Source organism: Malus sylvestris, chromosome 15 (assembly GCF_916048215.2).
Source record: "Malus sylvestris chromosome 15, drMalSylv7.2, whole genome shotgun sequence".
NCBI lineage: Eukaryota > Viridiplantae > Streptophyta > Magnoliopsida > Rosales > Rosaceae > Malus > Malus sylvestris.
In genome coordinates, this window is record NC_062274.1 from 46,388,384 (window position 1) to 46,413,989 (window position 25,606).

Here is a 25,606-nt window from a genome sequence, read left to right on the forward strand (position 1 = left end):
ACGCCAAATAGAATCGAGATGGATGGTAGTGGCCAATAGCTTAAATCATGATTGATGGGTTGTGGAATGTGTGGATTTTGTGGATAGGTACTACCATTTCTTGAGCTTTCAAAGGAGTTGAAACTTTTCCTTTCAAATACCTTTTTGAATGTACAAACCATGACATCCAAAGTGGGGTTCAATCTTATCTCTAATACCAAATTATATGAGGGTGTCCCTCATCAAACACAAAACAAAAGAATTGAAGAGAGGGGAGGAGAGGGGGAGGACCCCCGACCCCCTATTGTTTCTAGAATATATGAGAGATTGCTACGTACCCGGGCCTTCTCTACCTCAATGGGTCTTAGGTTCGATTTTCGCTAAAAGCGAATTTGAACCACATTATTGCTAACTTATTGTGAGGCTAAACCTTCCCCTCCCCTTTAGTGTAAATATATCATGTGTTCACAAAAATGATCACTACATATATAATTATTTTCCCATGTATTATGACCTTTTTGATGAGCAATATAGGAATATTAACAGTGAACAATTTGACTTGGCTTGGTCCTTTTTGGAATTATATTTAGTGACAATGTGTACAAATGCTTGTGAATTATTGCAGGATGTCACTCCACACTTTCTTGCTTCTTCCACAATCTCTTGTGACAGAAATATAACTGAAGTTTAAACCCTAATAGATAATAACCCTCTTGCTTTTTGGAAAATCCCTACTTTAAATTTGGTGCTTGAGCCATCTTCAAAAGTACATTATTGAGTACAAATACCCACAAATGACTTATCAAATGCATATTTAGACCAATCACATTGTTTAGTAGACTCTCGAAATAATTATGCACCACTCATTGGGTCAAAAATGCACTCACTGGGCGACAATACTGATATTTTATGTTCACATTCAATAGGTTGATATACCGTTCAAAGAACTATCGACATACCTTCAACTCAATTCTCTTTTCATCATTAACCTAAAAAAATCTCTACAATTAATCTATGTGTACATATTCATGAGATAAATTTAAACTTATAACGTTTGAATTAACAGCTCGCTCTATGCTCCCTTTGTTTAAGTAAGTCATCCGTGCGGAGGTTTTTCTTAAGTTAAGAGCTCCTCCGTATTTGAAGTTTTAGTATCAAAGTGTATGCATGGGTGCTTGCAAGAAATGCAATATGTTCTAATTAACTAAAAAAGTTACATATATTTAATTCTTGCAAATTAATTAAAAGCCAGAAGAAAACTATCACGTGGGAAAAAAAAATTTTAAAAAAAAAAAAAACTATGGTATCCTATTTGAAAATTTTTATAATTTTTCTTGAAAACAATTTTCTTTAAGACTCAAAAACTTATTTGGTATGCAATTTAAAATTTTTAAATTTTACAACTTAAACTGGACAAAAAAATCCATAAAAAGGGGGTCGAGAGAGAAAGAGGAGAGAGCAGAAAAGAAAGTAAGAGATGATTGGAGAAAAGAGAAAGAAGTGAGAAGATTGGAGGAGATAGAGAGGAAGAGGAGTGAAAGAAAAAACCGAGAGAATGAAGAGAGTGGATTGGAGGAGAGACGAAAAAAATAAAAAATAAAAAGAGAAAGGGGATAGAGAAAGAAGAAAAGAGAGAGAGATTTGGAGTGAGAGGTGAGGAGGGAGAGAAAAGAAATGAGTGAGTTTGAGTTTTAAAACTCTAAAAACTCACTTTTTGTGTTTTTAGATAATAGAATATATTTTTTAGTTAGTCTTGAGTTCAGTTTTTGAAAATAGTCCTACCAAACAAGTTTTTAAGGCCTAAAACTTGAAAATTGTTTTTGAGTTTAAAAAGTTGGATTTAAGTAGAGTATCAAATTGTTTTTGAGTTTAAAAAGTTGGATTTAAGTAGAGTATCAAACAGGCTCTTATATTTTGTTTGTCTGAAATCAAGTCACTTGTATACTGTCTCTATAATTAATCTACATCCAAGTGAAGACTGAAGACCTCAGCCAGAAATTAGGTTTACATCAAAACATAGTTTGTATTTGATTGTTATATATGCCCACAGAATTTCAAAGAGAATTGGTTAAACATCCATTCCTTCACTTTGGAGTTTGGATCTGGCTTTCACCATGTTTGGCCACTGTCTGTGTCTTAGAGTTCAACTTTTTATATGTACATGTTGCACGTGAGTAGAGATAGAAGTCTCAGGATTTTTCCTATTCACGTGAAATGTTTTTGTATAAAATAGTAACCTCTAAGTGACAAACAGTGTCCAAACCAAACATATATGACATATGATGCTGCTAAATAGTAAGATGTGGAAGCCAAATCCAAACTCCAAGTGAGGGAATAGATGTTTAACCAATTCTCTTTTAAATTGTGTGGGCACAACAATCAAATACAAACAAATTTTATGTTTTGATGTAAACCTAATTTCTGGCTGAGGTCTTAAGTCTTCACTCGGATATAGATTAACTATAGAGAAAGTATACAAATGACTTGATAGCTTTCTTCTGGATTTTAATAATTAATTATATGTAATTTTTTAGATACAATCATATTTCTGTAATTAGAAAGTATTGCATTAATTGGTTGCATTCATCCATGCATGCACACTTTGATACTAAAACTTCAACATACGAATAAGGAGCTCTTAACTACTGATTAGATAGAGACAATTTTAAAAGGGTAAATCTCAGTTTACTACACTGAAATTTCGTGGTTTTCAATATTTAGTATATGAAGTTTTTTTCATCACAGAGTCATACCTAAAGTATTAATTTTGGGATAGTTTCATAGATCCGTTAGTCTGGCTGTTAAGTCTTCCATTAATTGATGATGTGGCACCCATGTGGACAATGACTAGGCGCCACATGTCATTAAGAGGGTCCATGTGGAAATTCAAAAAAAAAATAAAAAAAAAATTGGTCGTCTTCTACCTCCCCCGACCTTCCCTCCTCCCTTATCCCTCCATTCTCTCCTCTACACCAACCCACCAAACCCTCCTCTCCTTTCCTCTTTGACTCGTCATACATCCACCATTCCCCCTCCATCTTCGACTCCAAACATCCACCCACCCATCCAACCACCCAACCCTAACTCCTTACCATCTTCCCAAAATCATCTCAGCCAATTTCCTTATCGCCAAAGACAAAAAATTTGGCTCTATCCCATTTGGTAGATTTTCAAGAAAAGCTGCATTTGAGTTCTGAAAAATGGCATCGAGATTGCCATTTTTGGAGTTGGAACGTATTGGGTCTTGATGAAGGTTCCAGCTCCAAAAATGGCAATCTAGGGCTTTTGGAGGAGAGGAAGAGATCTTTGCTGGCGGAGGAAAGGAAGAGATCGAAGGGTTCATAGGAGGAGGTGAGGTGGTTCTTGGGGTTTTTGGAGAAGACACTGGAACCAACTGCAATTAGAGGAGCTCCGAGATCCAAAAGATCGGCTGTGAAGGGTTGTAGTTTTGGTTAGCACCCCGTGGATCTCCACCGTTGTCAAATCAGGTAGATGGGGGTCAGAGGCTCATGAAGGCCGTTGAAGAGAAGAGGAGGGTTGGGTGGGTGGGTGGATGGGTGGAGTCGAAGATGGAAGGGGAAGGGTCGATGTATGACGAGTCGAAGAGGAGAGGAGATGAGGGTTTGGTGGGTTGGTGCAGAGGAGAGAATGGAGGGATAAGGTAGGAAGGGAAGGTCGAGGGAGGTAGAAGACGACCCAAAAATACAAAATTTCAATTTTTAATTTTGACGTGGACCCTTAATGACACGTGGCGTTCAGTCATTGTCCATATGAGCGTCACGTTATCAGTTAACGAGAGACTTAACAGCCAGACTAACGGATGTATGAAATTATTTCAAAATTAACACTTTAGGTATGACCTAAGACGAAAAAAAACTTCATATACCAAATGTTGAAAACCACGAAACTTGATATAATAAGCTGATATTTATTTTTTAAAATACCACAATGAGCGAGCGGTAAATTCAAGCATTATAAGTTTAAATTTTGTACCAACCCCTATTAATTTTAATAATTTATAAATATTAGTTTAACTGCCATTCAAATCAATAAGTAACCTACTAGTTGTTCCGGTAAGATGTCGGCAAACGCATTGTTAGATATTGTAAAAGAGCATACCCTTTAATATTATTAAAATGTTATATTAAAATTGAATTATCAACTCCATGATCGGATCCAGAGTTCAAGTCTTATTATATTGAAAGTAATTTACAACTGGAAGCCTCTCGGGAACACTCCTAGTTTGGCTTAAGTTATCTTAGCAAAACCCTAGCAGACATGATGCTCAAAAATTAGATTGCCATACTTTTACTTGGTACTTTGGATCTTTAATATTAGTCACAAACTCATCTAATTCACGTTTGATAAACTTGGTTAAGTACCTGGTACTTTGGATCTTTAATATTAGTCACAAACTCATCTAATTCACGTTTGATAAACTTGGTTAAGTACCAACTCCTCGAAGGTATTGCAAAAGTAGCAGTCGGATATTTAAGATAATAGTCTATTTGGTTATAGGCTCAGTCTTATAATTTCTATCAGTCAACGCACCGCATGTGGATGTAAATTTCTACTGTCTTTTTCTTTGACGAAAATGCATCTGCAAAATAATAATACATTTGATTGTGGCCAAAAGCCTCACGCGCTCACGATGAATTGGGAGGAGGGGGAGAAGAGCTTTGGCCGAAGAATCTTATATGCCAAAGTTAAAATTATAAAAAGAATGTATTTAGAAGTTTGTGGGTAGCAAATAACTTAGCATTTTAGTGAGATAAATCAGGTATTTATAGGAGGGTGGCCGACTCTTTGGGTGGAGAATGGCCGGACATATATGGTGGAATCGGGTGAATTATTGCAAGATATTATGTGAATCTTGCAATTATCTTGGTAATTATTCCCTAATTAAATAGGAAGTTTTGGAGATTACCTTATTAAATAAAATCAACGAGGGAGTGATGAGGGGAATTTGAATAAATTCCATAAAGATCACCTTTGACTATTCCTTGATAAGCCACTATTGTCCATTACATGAGCGTGGAAAATCAGATGTGATTCGAGGGTAATCTTGTCTTTCTTGTCCAAAATTCTACGTGTCGCTCCAAACATTTTGGGATTATTTTTTTATTCACCCCACACATATATACATATGTCCATATTAGTAGTGTTGAGACTGAATTTTACATCAGAGTGAGTTCCTCTTCATGTGCTTATAAGACTAAGCGTCATCGACGGTGTAAAACTATAACCTTTAATTGATTATTCTTAAGAGCTTTACTAATTAGGGTTATGGAAGAGGTCCGATCAAGAAGAGCATGGTGGGAAAACCATAAAAGCAAAAATAAAGTAAGATTGGTTAGAAAGTATAGGGCAAAACTTAATCAAGTGGTGCAAAAAGAACTTTAGTGGTTGACCTCGTGCTTAGTTCAGCAATGAATGTGCTTAACAAAAATAAAGTTTTTATTTTTTTATAACAGGCGATATTATCTACATTAAAAAAGATAAGAGTGTGCTTAGTCTCATAATGATATGATTCAAATTCGCTTTTGACATAATCGAACCTACAACCTTTCAATTAAACATAAAATTATCAACAACAAAATTAAAAACTAAGAAAAACTCTAATTCTTTTGGCTCCACGGACTTTTATATATATTTTTTCTTTGTTTTTTTTAGGAAAACTAATGAAAATAACTTGAAAACTTTGAATTTTAACGATAAGGACAAAATAAAGGGTAAAGTGAATAGTACCAGGATTGACTTTTTAGTGTAAAAATGTGATTTTTCATTAAAATGAATAATACTGTAAGCTTTTCGTTAAAGTTTTCTTCTTTTTTTCTTTCCACCACAAACAGATCAAGAGCACACCCACAATCACATGAGTGTGGAGTGTCACACACTGGATTCCAACACCTGCCAATTACAATTAGTTGTTTTGTGCGGTAGCTTCTTCTCTGTCTTCCGAGTTCCGACCACTCCCTTAATAACAACAATGATATTATTGTTAATAAATGCATGATTATATTAATAACTTGTAACTTTCATTATTTATTGTTTAATTTAATTGGTAAAAACATTAATTAATGGTATTCCAGCAAGCTCTCATGCCGTACACGTGACCCACATACTGAATCATTAGTTTTGTGGGCCACCCTCTTGTTTAGGTAATTTCCTCACCAATCAACCTCAAAGAGTCGAGAGAAACTTACATGAAACAGTTTTAAGTCATTTTTAGTCAAAAGCTATAGGCCACTTTTAATCTAAATTTGTGGAAAATCTTGTTCCAGCCAATGACGAAAATGAATCTGATAACAAGAATTAGGGACCCCAACATGTCCATTCAAACTAAGATGGAAAGATGTAGGCCTACATGGTTGGAGATGGAAAAATTCAGCCCTGTAGTATTCTTTATCCCTCTATAACTGGAGATGGCCTCACAATCATTGTGGCATTTTGGGGCTGCTAATACATTGTAATGTGAATAAATACTTATACATAACAATGCATTATTAAATTCAAACATTATGTAACAGTGAATTATAAAATAGTTACATAACAATGGTTATTAAATCGAAAGCTACTTAACGATAAACTAGTTCTACGTAAATATTCTTAAAAAGGAAACGACAAGCCTCAATTGTCCTCGTTGCCAACCCGTATTATTATTTATTTATTTAATTTTGTTTGTTAATAATGTGTGGGTGTGCTAAGCAAATAGGTTTGTGTGCGTATTTGATCGAGGGCCATTTAATTTGGTGAAGTTTTGTGTCTAAAAAGGTGATGGGGCTTGATGTGTGCAAGTAGGTGAGATGGGTCAATCACAAGGGGTCGTTTAATGCAATGAACGACTGAGATTGATTGATGTGTCACTCCTCGTCCTTCTGTAAGGTCCCTATCAGTTTTTTTTTCTTGTTTTTATTTTTTGGGGTCTTCACTTTTTCTCTGGGGACAAGGATGGTTGATGGAAAAAGGAAAAATAAAAGCAAACTTAGAACGAATGATACAATCAAAAAGCAAAGGTTATCATTCTTTGGCAGTCACTATTCCCACCATATGCTGCATTGTCTTGTGGATAACCCAATGGACGCAAACTCGATCTTCTTTTATTGTTTGTACTAAGCGAAAAGTGTCTATACATGAAACTCGCTTATCCTGAGCATTCTGATCCCAACCGACCGTCATATATTATCGTGATCTATCAGAATGACAACTAATAAAACCGAGAAACCAATTGCCTTTTGTATGAACCCTGAAATAAGTGAGAGTTCATCTTCAAATGCCTTGGCACGAAAGTAAAACAAGCTTTGCATGGCATCACGCTATCACTTTTTCAACAATCTTCCCCGTTTAATTTCTTGAAGTTAACGATTCAATTTTCACTGTTTATTTTCTAAACTACTGAGTATTTCCGGAAGAAAATTTGAAGTTTACCAATCACTTGTTCAATTGCAGAGTCAGATTCCAACTTCGCTTTTACCATCTTGCTACATGGAATACCAACAAAGAGGGCACATAGATTTTTTTTTTTTTTTTCTTTTAATTATGAGATAGAGAAATTAGAGAGGAGTTGGTGAGTAATTAGAGTTGGCTGCTTTGTAACGCAATCACTGGGGTGTGACAAGTCATCAGATAGAGGGCCCCACTCTTAACAATATACAGGTCAGCGCAAAACTTACTCCTCAGGCAAATTAGAGCAATGAGAAAGTAAAAGTTTCTTGTACGGCAATTTACGGATTAGGGTTTTTTCCCTTGCACCTGAGATCTCAGGACCAGGTTCCCGACCGACGGTAGCCGCCTTATATCACTCTATCGGGGGTGGGGTTTTCGCCGGAAACTCCCACACCGCGGCGAGTGCCATCGATACACAAATCATTAAGGATTACGCTGTCAGTTGATCATTACACATTCAAGGAAAAAAGAATAGGCAAGATATGGTCCATTCATATTTTGGCATTTATTAACCAGATGATCGACATTTGCTAACAATAACAATAATAAATTCAACAGTCAGGTGCTACAACAACACATCTGAAAGAAACTAACACTTCGAAACTCAGAGAGAGAGAGAGAGAGAGAGAGAGAGAGAGAGAGAGAGAGAGAATGAGATAAGATTGTATCAGTCTACAGCTTAAAAACTAAACTACCGTCTTAATCAAAATAAACAGACTAAGCTCTCTCTCTATCCTTTACTTCTCTACCGGCGGGGCACCGGAGAGGAGCACGAAAATTCGATCTTTCCAGTCGTCCGCTTCGAGACCTATCTCCATTTCCTCAACAAAAGATAAACAATATTGTTCATCTGAAGATGGATAGCTTGTCAGTCTCTAATCAGCTTGAAAACCCTCCCTTCGCCCCTCCGGCAGCCTTTGTTTATGATCAAATGAATATGGAAGCAAAAACAAACATGAAATTTAGAAGCGTACCAATACAACATTTGGGTAATCCAATACCCTGCAGAGCCATTGATCCTCAGCATCAGCACCCCTCCTCCAAGTTCTCTGGAAGAACCAAAGCAGAGATGAAATGCGGTCAACAGTGCTTTGAATGCCATTGCAATTGTGGCACCTGATCTTCATTGCAACAGCCCCACCCAGGACCGTAAGTTGTTTACTCATCTTCGTTCAAAAGCCACTGCAGGAACCATCTCGCGGGTTATATAAAAGTCACCCGCAGAACATTTTTCCCCCAACAAACAACTGTTTAACTTGGGCAGAAGCCACCACAGTAAGAGATGAAACAGCTTCAAGCTAAATGCCAGGTCTCAGGATATCAACAAATTGCGGAATATCATCCCTGGGGCCCTCGAGGGATCGATACATGTATAGTATATCAAAATTATCACCCATTTCCCCCCCTTCTTCACTCTTCATCACTTCCACCACAAGACGAGGCAGTTCGCGAGCAATCGCCCAACAACCTTGACGTGTTAACGAACACGAAGACATCCAAAGGAATCTCATATTGTAATAGTGATGCAAACCAGAACGCAATGCTGTATCCCCAAATGGGCTGTCCCTTATTTCAAGCTTTTGCAATTTAGGGCAGCCCTCAAGCACGTATTTCAGCCCTGAGTCACTATCGCCAGCAAAGGCAACTGAAAGAGTTCGAACCAACTTTCCATATTGTCCAAAGTAGCTGAATGCTCGATCGGTCAATAAACCAGACACAGCAAGGCGGGTGAGCTTCTTACAGTTCATAACTATTGCTCCGAAACCTTCATCCATAGATTCACCAGTAACATGGTCAGGCCGGCGGCGCCCCATTATACAAAGACGAAACACCACAAGTTCTGAGCAATTCTTTGACATTGCTATTACAGCTGCATTTGTCATTCGCTGACAGAAATACAAAATAGACCGCAGTTTTCTACAACCCTCAGAAATTGCTTCGAGACCCACCTCAGAAACAGGGCCTTCTGCATCCTCCTGAGCATTAACAGGAAAAACCCGAAGCTCACGCAGTTCCTTGCAAGTTGCAGCCACTGCCTTAAGTCCTTCATCACATATTGAATCGAGTACCTGCACAAAGATATCAATATTAAAATTCAAAAGTCAATTGTCTCCAGAGTGATTACATATTATTACACAGAATGCGTACCCAGAAAGACTGGAGTTTGTGGCATTGGGATATGACTGGTTTAAGTTGTTCCGCTGTGATGTTTGCATAGCTGAAGTTCAGAGCGGTGAGATTACTACAGACAGGGTAAATTACAGGAATGTAATCCAGCAAGATATCCCGGAACCCAGATAGACAAACTAACGATTTGCAAGCAGCAAAAGCAGAGACATAATCCAGTTCTTGATCACCCTGATCCAGTTCCTGATCACCCTGAGCCATGCCCTCAGCTAAATTGAATGAGCCCGTTCCTAAGTGTGTCAGTTGAGGAGCTCGAACCATCAGGCGGTAAAGCTGCCCAATTGAAACGTACCGGTTCAACCTCAGTTTCTTCAGGGAAGGTGACCTAGCCACTAGCTTCTCCAATGCCTCAAAATTTACGTGGCATTCCACACAATCGAACATCAGAGATTCGAGACAAGTTTGACTCTCCGGAAAACAAGATATCCAATCTACATCATCGTCCATAACCTCGGTTTCAGTCAGATCAAGCACTCTAAGCTGTCTGCAAAATACACACACACACATTAACCTCACTATTTGATTCCCCACTGCAATTTCACATTATTCCACTTCATTGATTCAAATACTTCATATGGAACAAAGACAAAGCATAGTATCCAAACAAACCCCGAAACCCGAAATAGATCTAAAAGCACTAATCAGATCCAAACAATAACACCCATTAAAGCATCAACCTTTCTACTTTAAAACCCATTTCACGGATCTAACCCACCGTTGTTTACACTAATCAAAACTTAATTAACATATTGATCTGAAACTAATTAAGAAATTAGCAAAGTACCTGCACTTGCTAGCGAGGACGGCGAGCCCACTAGTCCCGAACCCATCGCAGCAAACTAGGACCAGCTCCTTGAACCCAGCAAACGACTCAGCCAAGAGGGCAAGATCGTCATCCGTCACGGACATCCGCTTCAGGCAGAGCTTCTCGAGCCAAGGGTACGCCTTGGCCATGGAGGACACCCACGGTGCCAAGTGGGCCCCCCAATTGGCCGGCATGAGGTTGAAATCGGCGAACCGGGGCTTGCCCTTGATGGTCACGGCCCGGACCCGGGTGAACCGGCCCGTGGCCCGGCGAGGAGCGACAGCATAGCAGTTGCCGATGAAGAGCTCGGATCGGGTGAGGGCCTCTGCGCGGTACCAGGACTTGCAGACCAATGAGGCGCTACTGCGGTCGCGGCGGGAGGTGAGGAAGCAGAGGACGTTTTCCAGAACGTTCTCGAGGACTTGGTCCGGGTAGGGGACGGTATACTCGACAGAGGTACCTACGCCGGAGCCGGATACTCCGGAGCAGTTGCGGGACTTGCTGGAGGGGATTGGACCGTCGATGAGATCCAAGGGGGGAGATCGGTCGTCATCCTCGGACATTTGGGATGAGGAGGATGAAGGGATTGATGGGTCCTCACTCATAAAGCCCTTCCTTTTCACTTCTCTCTCCTCTCTCTCTCTCCCTCTCTCTCTCTTAACAGACTCTGAAACTGGGATGGTGATCTGAGTTTTGGGTTTTTGATCAGATAAAAATATCAACAGTCGAATCTTTTTCTTCCTTTTTTTGGTGAATTTCTTAATTCAGATCATGTTATGGGCTCTCATGAGGGAGTGAATTGGATTTGCGGGTTTTGATTTGATGAGAGAGTGAGAGAGAGAGAGAGAGAGAGAGAGAGGAGAGAGAGAGAGAGAGAGGGAGGGAGGTGGGTGATCTGCAGAAATGGAGATGGTGGGTTGGGATTAGTTTAATTGGTCACAGGCGAGAGTGAACAGTAGGGTTCTGCTGTCTGTGTCTCAGTGTCTATCTGAGCTTTGGGATTCTCCATGCTCTTTTTCTCTCTCTTTTTCTCTATTTTATCCGTTTATCCTTCCCATCCAATGGCTCTCCATACTTCTCCATTATTTGGGGGTTTTCCCCTTTACAAAACCTTGTCTTTTTTCTCTCTTTTTCTTCTAATATTTTATATTTTATAATGTTATTTCACGATATAAAATGGTTTTCAGTTATTTAAAAATATTTTTTAAATGAATTTTTAACTAGTATTGAACTTGCTATGCACTTCAATTTTTATAGAGTTCGTTTGAAATACTTTTAAAATAACTGAAAGTATTTTTTATGAGAGTGTTTTTTAAAATAAATCATTAGTAAAAATATAAGTGAATTTTAGAAAATCACTTGAAGTGTTTCCTGCAAAAAAACATCAATTACTTTAAGTATTTTTGAAATCTAAAAACACACTCACCAAAAAGCATCAGTAACTTTAATTTCTTTTGAAATCAATCATTAGTAGAAATGCAAATAAATCATGAAAAAACACTTGAAATGTTTCTTACAAAAAGTATCAGTCACTTTAAGTACTTTTGGATTCTAAAATCATTTCACCAAAAAGCATCGGTTACTTTAAGTGCTTTTAAAACCAATCATTAGTAGAAATACAAGTTGATCATGTAAAAGTACTTGCAGTGCTTCTTACAAAAAACATAAGTTACTTTAAGTGTTTTTGGAATCTAAAAACACATTCACCAAAATGCAGCAGCCACTTTAAATGTTTTTGGAATCAATCATTAGTAGAAATGCAAGTGAATCTTGAACAGTACTTTAAGTGCTCATGGAATTCAAAAACACCTTTATAAATTCAATAATTTTAAAAACACTTTCAAATGAGCTCTTAAGAAAAGAAAAGAAAACCTATAATTTTTGTTGTGATGTTGATATAAAGCAAGTACAAATTTCTCATTGGGCCATCTAGACAATGGCCGCGTATTAGTACAAGAGGAGCGTGTTTGAAGATCCATGTTTTCGATTTGGGGTTGAAATGTAAATGTCAATGGTCGTACGTATTATCCTTATCAACACACAACTTTAAGCCTTTGCAATTTGCATGTTGATAATTATCTAATTACTATTAATACTTGACAAAAAGGAAAAAACAAAGTCGTGTCGTTTTACATTTAATCGATGAAACGATAAAGTCATTGCATAAATCTTGTTCTATCTTTTTTTTTTGTTTTTTTGGAAAAAAATTGAGAGGAAGCATGTGATTTTAGCAGCCAAATCTGACTTCCCGGCATGATTTCTTAGTTAAGATGAATGGATCGTACCAAGAAAATTTGAACATTTAGTTGTTAGTTATATTTGTATTCTAAAAGGGAAGTTCAAAAGTTCAAACCTTTTCTTCACTAAAGTCCGTTTGGTTTGTAGATTTGAGACCAGTGATAGGATATAAATCATTGTTGGGATTATGAAACTAGTAATACGATTATTGAGATCTGTCATCACGTGAAGATGTGTCTATCATACTTAAAAATATTTCCGTCATGAGCAGTTATTTATTGTAACTTGCCAATGCGTACACAGTAAAACATCTCTATAGTGACACTCTATAAGGAAATAACTTCCTCATATTCATAAAATTTCTAGTCTCAACTCAATTTGGGCCAATTATAATGATTTTGTTGCTTGGAATTTTTGTATTGATTGAATAATTATTTAAAAAAATTACCCAAAACTCATGTGACACACCCCTATCCGGAATGACGTCCTGAAAGATGCGAAAAATTTTAAACCTAAAGGTGCCTAATAACAGAGTGCACATAATCTAAGGTCACCTACCAGTCGGAACCCTCTCTAATGGTCTGTATGACTGGCATGTCGGAACCACCTCTAGTGGTCTGTACGACTAGCATCTACTTGGATCCAAGGTGAGCGTGTGATGCAAGGTGAATAACATAAGCACTAACACCGGGGGTGCAGGTTATGAGCTCTCAACACAATTCACCTCATCAATAAATCACATGAGCAACATAAACCTCACCTAATACTCACCTGTGCGTCCACAACACCATTTCACATATATGCATTATATACTATTTTTTTTCTTCTGGGAAAGTATACAGGTTTTACATTGAGGGGATATAATTGTTGATAAATGAGATGTTTTGAAAAGCTTTATTTTCGCCCATTCACGTTTTCTGTTTTGCACCCCTCTAGGTTCTAGTAGCAAAGTTCCTTATCGACAAGGATTTGTGGCATGTCCCTGCTAAGGTGGCGGCCAGCACAGCTCGATTCGGGGTCCTAGTGGACATTCCGGATCGGGGTGTGTCACATGGGTTTGAGTTAGAGTTGTTAAAAATTGCAAAAAATGAAACCAGTCTTGAACGCATATTTTCCTTCTCAAAATCAAACAATCTACCCACTCGAATCACACTAATCAAACTAAAAGCTTAGACTGGTTATAAAAAAAGAGTCTAAGTGGGGGGGGATTGGGAGGTTGGAGGCGTTGTATATCCCATGGGCTGGTTGGTCGTTGGATGACGAGAGGATGAACATGGAGTCATGCAAAGGAGGTTGGGTGGTGGTGCTTAGTGGTGGGCTTTATTGCTTTAAAACAAAAGCATTAAAGTCACTCAGTACTACGGTTTAGTGGTATTCCTCTTTGATTAGAAGTGAGAGATCTTAGGTTTGAATCTCGTAAATGGCGAATTCGACATCAAATTAGGTTGTCCATTGTGTGGTTTAGCCGAACTGTCCCATCCTCTTAGTGTAAAATATATATTTGTACTAAAAAAATGGAATTTATATTGGTTTAGTGTGTAGAATAGAGGTAAACAGATGTATTAAAACTAAAATTGTCTAAAATATCCTTAGATTTAAAGTTCTTTAACGGAATATGTGCAGTGAGACCAAAACAGTTGAAAATCTTAGTTTTAGAAGGCAAAGTGACACAAAATCAATTTTAGGAGTAAATTGAGACTAAATGATAGTTTTAGGGAGCATCAATTAATAAGCCTTTTTTTAAAGGGTAGTGCTATTCACACACACTTTTTACTTATGACAAACTCTTGTTAACTTTTGTCTATTCATCTTCTTTAATTTATTTTATCCGACGATCGAAAATTAAAAATGTAGTGAGAGGTAAAAATAGTGTTTAAATAGCATCACCCTTTTAAAGTATAAGCTCGCTCTAATTGTCATTTTATTTCTAACAAGTAAGATATTAGTATGTATATTTACACATATGTCATAAAGGGGAAAAATCTGGTGACTCTTGGAGCCTTGGAGGTGATTATTGCACTCATTTTCTTAAAAGGTAATACAAGAGCCTCATCAGTAGTTAGCTAGACAATATACATTTCTCATTTGATCATTGAAGAAATGTCACAAGCTATATCACTAATCTACATTAAGACCATCTCCGATCCTTGAGGATAAAGTTTCAAAATTCAAGCCAGAAAATTTTAGGTCATAACCCAAAAACTGTTTTTCTTCTCCAACCCTTATGGCTTAAAATTTTAGCCGAGATTATTAAACAATGATTTTAGCCTAACTTTATTCTTTCGGTAACTTTTTTGAAAATAAAATTTATGTAAATTATCCTAATTTATTATTATGAACATTATAATCTTAAAATATTTAAATTCTCATAAGTAATTAAAAATCATATAAATATATAGGTATTTATAAAGTTTTAAGTTAAGTTTGATTTAAATAATATCTTAAATTATTTTAAACGTTAGATTTAATTTTGGACCGTCAAATCTATTTTTTACCATTAGATTTGATCTCATTTGATCATAACCGTTAGATTATAAGTAAAAAAAAAAAATTGAAATATGACAGTTTGATGCATTTAGAATAATTTAAGTCAGGCTTAAATCCTGACGGGAATCTAGCCTAAAGATATATTTGATCCTAAGGGTTTATTTTAGCCTATGGTTCGAGATGGCTTGGGGAGTTTTAACGCTTATATTTTAAGCTTTATTCCATAAGTAAAAAATGGCCTAAAAGAAGTAAAAACAATTTAACACCGTAAATGCAGTGAGTTGAAAAATAAGCCTTATGTTACGCATTTTCATTTACAACCTGCTTAATTTGATTTCACAAGGCTCCTATAGGCTATAGCTACTTCCCCCATTTCCATGTGAGTAGGGGACCCTGCTTGAAGTACTGTTTTCGTACATTTATTCATTAAGTTACAAATGTTCGTATTTTGGGACATCTGTATAAAATTAAATAGGACCACATCATTCTTGGATCTATAAATTCATTGAATTTTGTGCTGCAAAATTACAACGAAGGATCATGAAGCTTAGCTGACTGCAAAAGACGAAACAGGCAAACCACTAAACAGCCCATGTGTAGATAAAGCACTGCAGCCGCTGCTTTTGGTAAACATGGTGAATCCAGAATTATTAACATGTTTTTTCAATCTTTTCAATGAGGTATTTGATCAAGCACTTAATGTGCGGAATGTTGACATTTGCTGAGTGCTGTTGAGAATCTCTGGTGAGTTCTATTGAGTACAATTGCTAAATAATGAGACTTCATATCAAATGGTGTTGACGCATCTTGTTAAAAATGTTGATGCAACTTGCTAAGATTTGATAAGTAAGCATATCATTGAACACGTAATAATAAGCACAAATGAATCTATCATCAAACATTCAGAAGATCCCAAAAAATATTCACATGCGCTTGTTACAAGTAGGTCTCGGAACGACTCCGGGACCTACATGATTCGTAATTCTTTTTGGTGAACTTAGAGGATTTAGGGTATTGATAAGTAAATATGCTAGCTCACATAACAAACACAGTATTTTTACTTTCTATCTTTTGTCCTGTTTAGGAACAGAAACACATTATTTTCTGACGTGCAGGGTCTAGTTCCAACTCTAAATCATCAATAGAATACATCTGCAAAATTATATGCTTATGTACTTGAAATATGAACTGCTCACTCGTAATTCCAACGATTCCATTGTACAACTGGGATTCAGGTAAGGATTTTGGGAATGAAATTGAGTAACGATAATCAAATATTTTCTCACCAGACCATATCCTTAATTATTATTTTTGGTAATACTGATTTCGATTTTGATTCTTGAAAGTTCATATACATATTAACGGGAATTAACTTCATACTCATTTAAATGGAACTATTGGTGTATAAATGTATTTGCTATGTTGGTTTTATTACATGCAAGTTGTAAGATGTAATGTGAGTCTTTGGATTATATTCCATATGACATCTAGATTAGATTGTAACGAGTCATAGCTCATGACAGGTGTAAGCATCTTACATGATGACTTAAGAATGGACGGTTGTGATTGAGTTGTAATGATGTGAGAGAATGAGTGTGTTACTCACTCCTCTAATGTTAATATATGCTTTCCGAGTTCCTTGCTTGGAGGGATAGGAATCCTATGAACCTTGAAGCTTCCATGGCTTTCTAATCTCTTCCTCTCTGTACATTACTGTATTCATTTTTTCCATTGAAGAAACTCAATCCAGAAATCAAACACTAATAGGAACGCCTTAAATTTCGGTTTCATTTCCAATCATTCTCATTCCGATTCTAGATATGTAAACGTTCCATCGAGGTTATGTATTTAAGTAATTATAGACAAACTTCTGATTACGTATATGTAGGCAATATAACTTGATACATAAACTGTAACTTGGTTGAAACCATGCACCGATGTAAAAGTCTACGAACAAGTAGAAATTATAATTGCGCAAAGTGGCATCATAGGTTTTATCTCCTCGTAGATCTTCTGGGGGGAGATCTTATCCACTAGCAGGTTTCCTTTTTCCCAAAAACTTCATTTTTTGGTTTTCTGGTGTGGATATGGCAGACAAGCTTATGTATATATGGAGTAGGATGGATTGACTGCCTAATCTCTCTCCCCTTCTATCCCCTCCTATTTAAAAGGTTGCGATTACGTCACGTTTACATCTTGTTTTGAATTTTTTATATAAATAATAAGACAAAAAGAATAGTGTGCGATTACGCCACGTCTACATCCTGTATATATATAGTTGTTTCAATAGGATTATTATTATTATTATTATTTTCACCCAACCAAAGAAGAATCCTACACCAAAAGAAGGGGGGCTTCCAATTAATCTGGGTGCAGTGAGATTAAACACGAACTCTCGATCACTAAGACAATTAACTACTTGCTATTTCAAAGAGATTACTCGCACGCGAGTATTTTTACTGTATACTATACAGTTCTAGGAAAATTACAGTCGCCGCTGCTACTGAATACTGATTATTGCACTGGACGAAAGTCACAAAACCAATAAACGAAACCCTAATCTCTGAGAATTATTGAAGCAGCGATTTTATATTTTATTTTTTGAAAATTGAGGTTGTTGTAATAAGACAGCTAATTTTTCTACTGCTCATCTGCAAACGTTGGCTGGGAAGCATTGTAAAAAGTAGAAGCTAGCTTTTTCTCTTATGGTTTTAACTTTTACCGATCTGTGATTACTTGGATTTACATGGAGTTAAAAGTCATGCTAATCGGACGATCAGCTTTTGGATGAGTAGGCTTTTAGGTGTGCATGTCTACGAAAATGACAGAAGCTAAGCTATGCATGTGTATGAGTCTGTGACGGTGAGGAGGAAAGAGATAGGTCTATCCATGCTGTACGTCCACTTCCGGATATCAGGAAGAAATGCTTCCATTGCTATCTAGATTTGGCCTGCATTTGTCCATCTCCATAAACAAAACAAAACAAAAAAACTTGATAGCTCAAGAGAAACCATATGCATGGAAGATCATTTGGGCCTTGAGATATAAAGCCCAAGATCCATTGACTATTTGACTACACAAATGGACTGTCAAAATTCCGTCTTATGACAGACACTGTCCATGTCCAAATCCAAGATCCCAAATAAAACGCTCCTCCCCTCAGAAGCTGAATCTGGTCGCACCGGTTGTCTTCTCGCAGACGAACAAGCCGTTTGAATTCCCAAACAAGACAAAGATTCCATTTTCCCAATCACTACAATATGAGCGACCACAAGGCGGCAGCTGCACCACCAGCACCTGATCACCCACCACCACCATCTCACTCCCAAGACTACGCTCCATACCCTAAGCTTGACCTCAATGACGTCGCTCCGCCTCCCCACTCCGAAACTTGGACCTCCGTCTCCATCGCCTCTGAACCGCCGAAATCGGAGGGTCCGCCGGTGCAGCCACCTGTGCCGCCGCCTGTGTCTCCACCGGTGTCCGATCCGGTGGTTCACGCCGAGGCTCGCGGTCCGATCCCCGGCGACGCCGCCACCTCCATGCCGGCGGAATCCAATCCCTACGTTGCCACTCCTGCGCCGCCTCCCCCCTCCTCCGTCAAGAGTGAGTAACCAACCAACACTTGTGTGTTCGATTCTTTGATATGTTAGGGTTTTTTCTTGAGGAAATGATGAATTTGTGAGTGTTACTATGGCGGTTGGAATATGACGATTGGTTTGTGTCGTATTGTGTTGTATTGTATCGTTTGTTGTGGTTATTAGAATCGATGGATTCAGTGAAAGATGCGCTTGGAAAATGGGGAAAGAAGGCTGCGGAGGCCACCAAGAAGGCTGAGGATCTTGCTGGCAACATGTGGCAACACTGTAAGTATTCAACTCCTGTTTAATTAACTGGTTATTTTGAGTGTTGTGTTTTTAATATGAATTTGCAATGATAATTGTTTTGTGCATGCACTAAAATCTGTATTAGCCAATGTGATTGATTGCCACGACCGGAGGTTATTTCTAGGCTGTTAAATTGCGGTCTTTGTGTTTTTATGAAACGATTAAGCAATTGCATAACATTCTAAGTGTAGCAGTCTGGTTTGTGCATAGAAGAGGGAATGGTGTCAATATTGCGTGTTGGGAGTAGGGAATCAGGAATGGTGTTTTAAGTTGAGTGGATGTTAGAGTTAGGAATTTGCCTCTAGATTACGTTTTCACTGACTTCTTGATTGCTACATTATCATCATGAGTCTTCATTTTTGTGACTCTTCTTAATTGGACATTTAGTTCTAATTGCAGCGGTTATAGTAGGACCCAAGGTTCTAAAAGACGCTAAACGCTAGTCGGGCGGCGGAATGGGGCTTAGGGGCTAGGCAATGCCTAGGCAGACTAGGCAAATTTAAGTAAACTTATTATATATCGTATAAATAAGTGCTTTATTTATACTTAAAAAATACATAATTGTATTGGGATACAAAAATTGAAAAATAGAATGACATATAGATGAGAAAGCATTAGAACATATTGAAAACATGGAAACCAAAATATAATGAATGCTCATCAAAGTATTCCACAAGTCTCTTACAATTTATTAAAAAAAAAAATGCAAAATTAAAGTCATCTATTTTCTGTTTAAGTGAGATTCGCAACATAAGTGGGTGCCTAGACGTGCTAGGTGGGTGCCTAAGTAGGTCTAGGCACATTTTCTTAATTTTCAAACGCCTACGGATTAATCGGGGCAGTTGCTAGGCAGAGATTTTTAGAACAGTGGTAGGAACCATGAATCTCTGATGATTTATGGGTTTTGTAGTAGTTTTTCTACTGTTTTTTTTAGTGAGAAATAATGGATGTAGTGCTGTTTCCCTGAACTAGTGAAGACAGGACCGAGTTTTGCTGATGCTGCTGTGACAAGAATTGCTCAGAGCACTAAAGTACTGGCAGAAGGTGGTTATGAGAAGATCTTTCGACAAAATTTTGAGACTGTCCCAGAGGAGCAACTTCAAAAGACATTTGCTTGCTACTTATCTACATCTGCTGGTCCAGTAATGGGAACTCTATTTTTGTCATCAGCGAAGCTTGCATTTTGCAGTGACGATCCTCTTTCATACAAAGTAGGTGACCGGACTGAATGGAGCTATTATAAGGTATAGTGAATTACTTTTGTTTGCTCATTGCTATTGCACCAATTGTCACCTTTTTGGAGTTACGACTTAGGAGCCATTTATGCTTCCCAATGGTGATGGTGCAGTTTGAATTCCTCTCAGATTTTTCCCTTGCATAATACATTACTTGTTATTTATAATAGGGGACTATTATTGGCACGTCAAAATTCTCATTTTGTACTCCTAACAAGTGTATACTTCTTTCTAAATATGGAAAGTTTGGAGTGCAAAATGAGAAATTTGAAGTGCCAATAACAATTCCTTTGTAATATAGAGGAAGTTACCTAACTTCTTGAGGTTAGTGATATTAAAGAAACTTCCACTCTGTTGGAGAAGTTATACTAATCTCGTGTTTTGGTAGGTCTAAAATAAATTTTACCGCTGAGGTAGTTTATAATTGAAAATAGAGATTTCACTTCCCTGTTGAGTTTAATCTGAAAGATATAGAGGTGATGATAAACATACAAGTGATCAGCTTTTTTCATAAATCCCCAAGGGAGATTAATTTAATTTCAAATTAAGAAGGAGGTTTCTGTAATTCCACCTAACCTCAGGGATAGGTACATGTAATCTATAGGTTTCTTGTTATGTTGTAGTAGTAATTGCCTCCAATTATGTATTCCAGTTAGGAGCTAGTAATGATTTCAAGTTGAGTGACTCGGTATTTCTTCTGTTTATAATAAGTTCCAAGAGGTGTCATTACATTTCAAGTAGTGTCGACCACGTGTTACACACAGGTAGGTAGTGTCACATACACTAATTAACATAGCCAGGCCATTCCCCCAACCATATTTTAGCTTAGTGCTTGTGTAACTATGACCTTGTGAGCAATATATCCTGTAGTTAATATTTTACCCCCAACCTATAGGTTGAGATACAATTCAGTTGTTGGTTTTACCTGAAAAGGAAATCATGTTTCATGCAGTAATAAGGATCTAACACAACCTTTGACCATGACAATCTAAATGCTGGGTTAGGTAACTCAACCTTGTGTTGCTTTGTATGAACAGTTATTAAAAGAAACATGCTATTTGTATGATGTCACTTTACGTTAATTTGTCGTCGTTTTCTGTTCCGACTCTAATCTTTGCTAGATTTTGTTTAGTATTGCTATCACAATACATATTGTCAGGTTGTATTCTATCACTTCCTTATATTGCTTTGTGGTCGTTAAAGGCCTGATTGCATCCATTCTTTTGGATATTATTAGTGGGTTGGAATTGAATGATTCTTTTGAAATGTGTAGGTGTAGCTATTGTTTGATGGTTTTGGCGTGGTGCTGGACTTTAATGGGTCAATCTCGGCAAGGGCTACAAATTTTTTAACTAGATATTATAGGAACTCTAACATTAGTCGTGAGATACCTAGTCATAACTTATATGTTGAGACTTGAGTGTAGAATTTTTTTGAGGTGGGAAGGCTGCTGCTCGAGAATGATGTAATAATGAAAAGCAATAGGAATACATCTAAAAGGATTCTTCCTTTTTAGGTTAAACTTGAGTGATATTAGTAGGTGGAAAGGTTTAAAGTGTTTAGTGATTGAATTTTCTTTTAGGTTGAACAGAGGATGAAAGGATTTATATTAATTGAAATTTGAAAGTATTGGCCAAGCAAGTTAATGGGTGAATAGAACATCTTGAAAATCATTTACTGGGATTTGGGAACGATCCTATATTTTGATTTCTTCCCTTTAGTTGTCTAATTGCTGCTGAACCCGTGCTTGTTTTGGCTAACTATCAAAATCTAGTTATTGTCATTGTTAATTGTAGATGGTGCACTTTGACAATCCTTGTAAGAGAGAGGATCTGTTTTTCTAAACACAAATCTTTTTCCAAATATGCTTTTAACAAGCCAGCTATTTCTTTGACACATTTTTCAGCATGTCCACTACATTTCTGTCATCTACGTATCATTATAAAGCCAAACCGTACGGAAAATGCCATGCTTTCTAATTTAAGGGTTACAAGAAGTGAAATCAAAGCTTTATATGTTTTCATCATTTTAAAATGTTTTTTTTGTTAGCTAGAACATAAGCTGGTATGATTCCATGTCATATGTAGGTGATTATTCCGTTACATCAGCTGAAGGCAGTCAATCCATCAACGAGCAAAGTGAAAGCAGCTGAAAAGTACATCCAGGTCGTCTCTGTTGACAACCATGAGTTTTGGTTCATGAGCTTTGTGCACTACGATAGTGCTGTGAAACATCTTCAAGAAGTAGTGCAGCCGCACCCTCAGAGTCAGCCCCAGAGCGCATAACGAGTGTAAGCCCCAATTATTTGCCATGTCACCGAAGAGGCATAATGTTGGAAAAACATCCATGTAGATGTATTATCTCCGGAATATGGTTTCCATGAGCTATAATGTGAATGTTGTATGTATTTTTGTTCCTGTTGGTGGAATTGCTGTGCTATGTTTCTTGTCGGAACCCACAGATTGCAGCTTTACTTTTCCATTATAGCGATTGACGGAATTTGGGACGTTGGAGGTTTAAGTCGAGTCTATTTGTTGTAAATGACATTTGTGATTATCTACATGATATTTTCAGACTATTATTTTGTTGAGAATTCAGTGTGAATGAATGAAAACTTGCATATTCTGAATGTAAGCAATTTTGTTTTCTATAGAACTACTAAGTGAGGAAGATGACTATAGCTTGGCATTTCCACCATTTGGTGGCTTTAGATGTAAGAGTGGACTTGTGGCAGTTATTATTCACTTAAATAGTAAATTGTAATGGCTTTCCGCTACCGCTCCTTACCAATTGTGATTAGCATGACGGTTACTATTTACTAATTATTTAATGGACGATTAATTTAGAATAGGTTGTTATGATTATGTTACTATAGTAGTTACTCTTCATCCATTGTGAATAGTAACTGTCGTGGATTTGGATTTGGATTTGGATTTGGATTTGTGGCTAGAATCGACCCGGTAGTTGCCAAGGCTCCATCTACCAGCCATGGCAAAAAATGATGGGTGGACTTGCTCTAAGACCTAGTCTGGACTGTGGTCCTTGAGGTCCATTTTTTCGAAACTACATCATGTATTGACCCAGGCCTACACCTGCACCTGCAAGGCATACACTTAGACTTGGGGTCAAGCTTTAGCCCATAGCTTGGCCAGAATTTTTTCTTGAAGATTGACCAATGTACCTAGTAGGGTCCACCATTTGGTTAATCAGAGAGACAAGGATTGTTTGCCCTCCACTTCCGGTGCCCTTACTGTGCCCTCCTGTTTGTGTGGTCACGGTTAAGCCACGTTAATATTTTATATTACTATTCATTTTTGTCTTATTATATCTATAAAAAAAACAATATAAAATGTTGACGTGACTTAACCGTGATCACACAAAACAGGAGGGCACGGGGAGGGCACCGGAAGTGGAGGGCAGACAATCCTTGTCCTAATCAGAGAACTTTCATTGTGCGAGTACACTATTGTGTAACGTTTTGTGTCAACAATATAATATTATTTTTCTTTTTACATGGTGTTATATAATTGGCATGGATTGCCACGGTGTCATTACACTTGCAATAACGTCTTGTGTCAAAGGTATTCTCTAAGTGTAAGTTTCGTTTTACACAGTGTTATATTATTGGTAGGGATCGCCACGGTGTCATGTTTATAATCGAGAAACTTTTAAAGTGTTTTTGTCAAACGCTCCTTTTAAACATTTCAAAAACACCACCAAACAAACTTTATTTATTTTTTTTTAATTTCTCATTTTTGGCTGAAGATAGCTATGCTTCACCACCACATTATGAACCTGACATTACAAGTACATGGACCAGTAATACTAATAGGGGATAAGATAATCAGAAGGAAATAATTTCACTTCATAGACATTCTTCTAATTTTATAGCCGTTAAATTGAGCAACTAAAATAAAATTAACCATTAAAATTAACAGGGAATATGCGTAGTGTAAAAAATGGCGTGCTGAAATCATTGCCCGTGAGATAATGCATTTCCACAACTGCATAAACTGCTCTGATTCTCTGAAGACTGAGGCATCGTGGAATTGTGTGGTTATGAAAGGAGCAACCACGTCCAAGGCAGCAGGAAAAATTAAGCCTTGAGTTGACATTATTTAGAAAAATGAAAAGAAAAAGGCGAGAGTGAGTGAGTGAGTGCGTGAGTGGGGGTGGGTCACTGTTCTCTTCTATGCACCGACAGTCACGGATTATGGAGGCATGATAAGTTGTCAGTCCAAATGAGGAAATAATAAGTGATTGGACAAATGGACACTCTCTTTTTTTAGTCTTTCAAATTTGAAGTCACTTGAAACACAAGTTACTTTCTTTCTTTTGTTTTGCCCTCAATTTAATCAAAACCAAATGCAATGCAAGCAAACATGGGCCACTCTACTTCCACTTTCCCTTCCCCAACAACTTACTCCACTTCTCTCTATCTCCGGCTTTATATGTCTTTCTTTTCTTCTGAGAAAAAAGATAATTAGGAGTAGTATGTGTGCGTATGATCATTGATCGCTTAACAATCAAATCACGATTGAGGCCCTTTGAAATGCATATGAAAACACCAAGCTTGATATTTAAGTGGCTATGAGTATTTGTCTTTACGCTCGATGTTCTAAATCCGGTTTGTATCTTTTGGGAAGAAATGTGTATATACTATAGGTGTGATTCAATTTAGATTATGTGTATATACGATATATTTCATTGATCACTTAAATAAAAACTATTTTTATTATGCTTTTAGAATAATCAACTATAAAATATACCAGTCAACTGTTTGATAAACTGTATTTTAAAAACGATGCGGGTATGAATAGCAGTGTAAAAGTATTTGATAAAATTTAATATAAAAAATGCTATAACTATGTATATGATAACAATGGACATATTGGTAGGGGTGGTGGCTACGATGGTGGTGGTGATGGTAGTAATAATGGTGAGAGTGATAATAGGGGTTGTGGCGATGCTTGCAGTGACAAACGATGGTTATAAAAGTAATACCAAACGAGACTTAAGTATGACATTTTTACATATATTAAGAAGTTACTTTATTGAAAATATGTCCATTTCTTACGATAAAAAAAGGAATTGTTTAAACTCATTTTTAACAGTAAATGCATGCAAAGTCTCCCAATCGAGCCTACATATATCAACAATCAGGAATCATAATCACTCGTTCGTGGATGCGCACTTTAGTTACTGGAACACTTTTCTTCTTTTACCACAAACAAAATACATACAATGATGTTTCTCGTTTATATATAAAACCGATATAAACAAATATATATTAGCTGTAATGTCAGTCCCATTTGTATTTTGTGATCAGATCCTTGGATAGA

At 37.1% G+C, this 25,606-nt stretch overlaps 2 protein-coding genes across 3 annotated transcripts; one reads left to right on the forward strand and one right to left on the reverse strand.

The window, feature by feature from the left end:
• Positions 1–7,908: 7,908 nt before the first annotated feature.
• On the reverse strand, positions 7,909–11,452 carry LOC126601298 (transport inhibitor response 1-like protein). The gene is made up of 3 exons (XM_050267988.1): positions 10,397–11,452; positions 9,574–10,096; positions 7,909–9,494 (listed from the first exon to the last, which is right to left on the reverse strand). The coding sequence occupies exons 1-3, from the start codon at positions 11,020–11,022 to the stop codon at positions 8,724–8,726; spliced, it is 1,920 nt and encodes a 639-aa protein (XP_050123945.1). The 5' UTR covers positions 11,023–11,452; the 3' UTR covers positions 7,909–8,723.
• A 6,601-nt stretch (positions 11,453–18,053) lies between these two features.
• LOC126601299 (GEM-like protein 1) lies at positions 18,054–22,842 on the forward strand. 2 transcript variants are annotated; one of them, XM_050267989.1, is made up of 4 exons: positions 18,054–18,748; positions 18,907–19,008; positions 20,002–20,273; positions 22,352–22,842. In XM_050267989.1, the coding sequence occupies exons 1-4, from the start codon at positions 18,403–18,405 to the stop codon at positions 22,547–22,549; spliced, it is 918 nt and encodes a 305-aa protein (XP_050123946.1). In that variant the 5' UTR covers positions 18,054–18,402; the 3' UTR covers positions 22,550–22,842. The 2 variants fall into 2 exon arrangements, with proteins under 2 accessions (XP_050123946.1, XP_050123947.1); XM_050267990.1 differs by having other exon boundaries at positions 18,922–19,008.
• Positions 22,843–25,606: the final 2,764 nt, after the last annotated feature.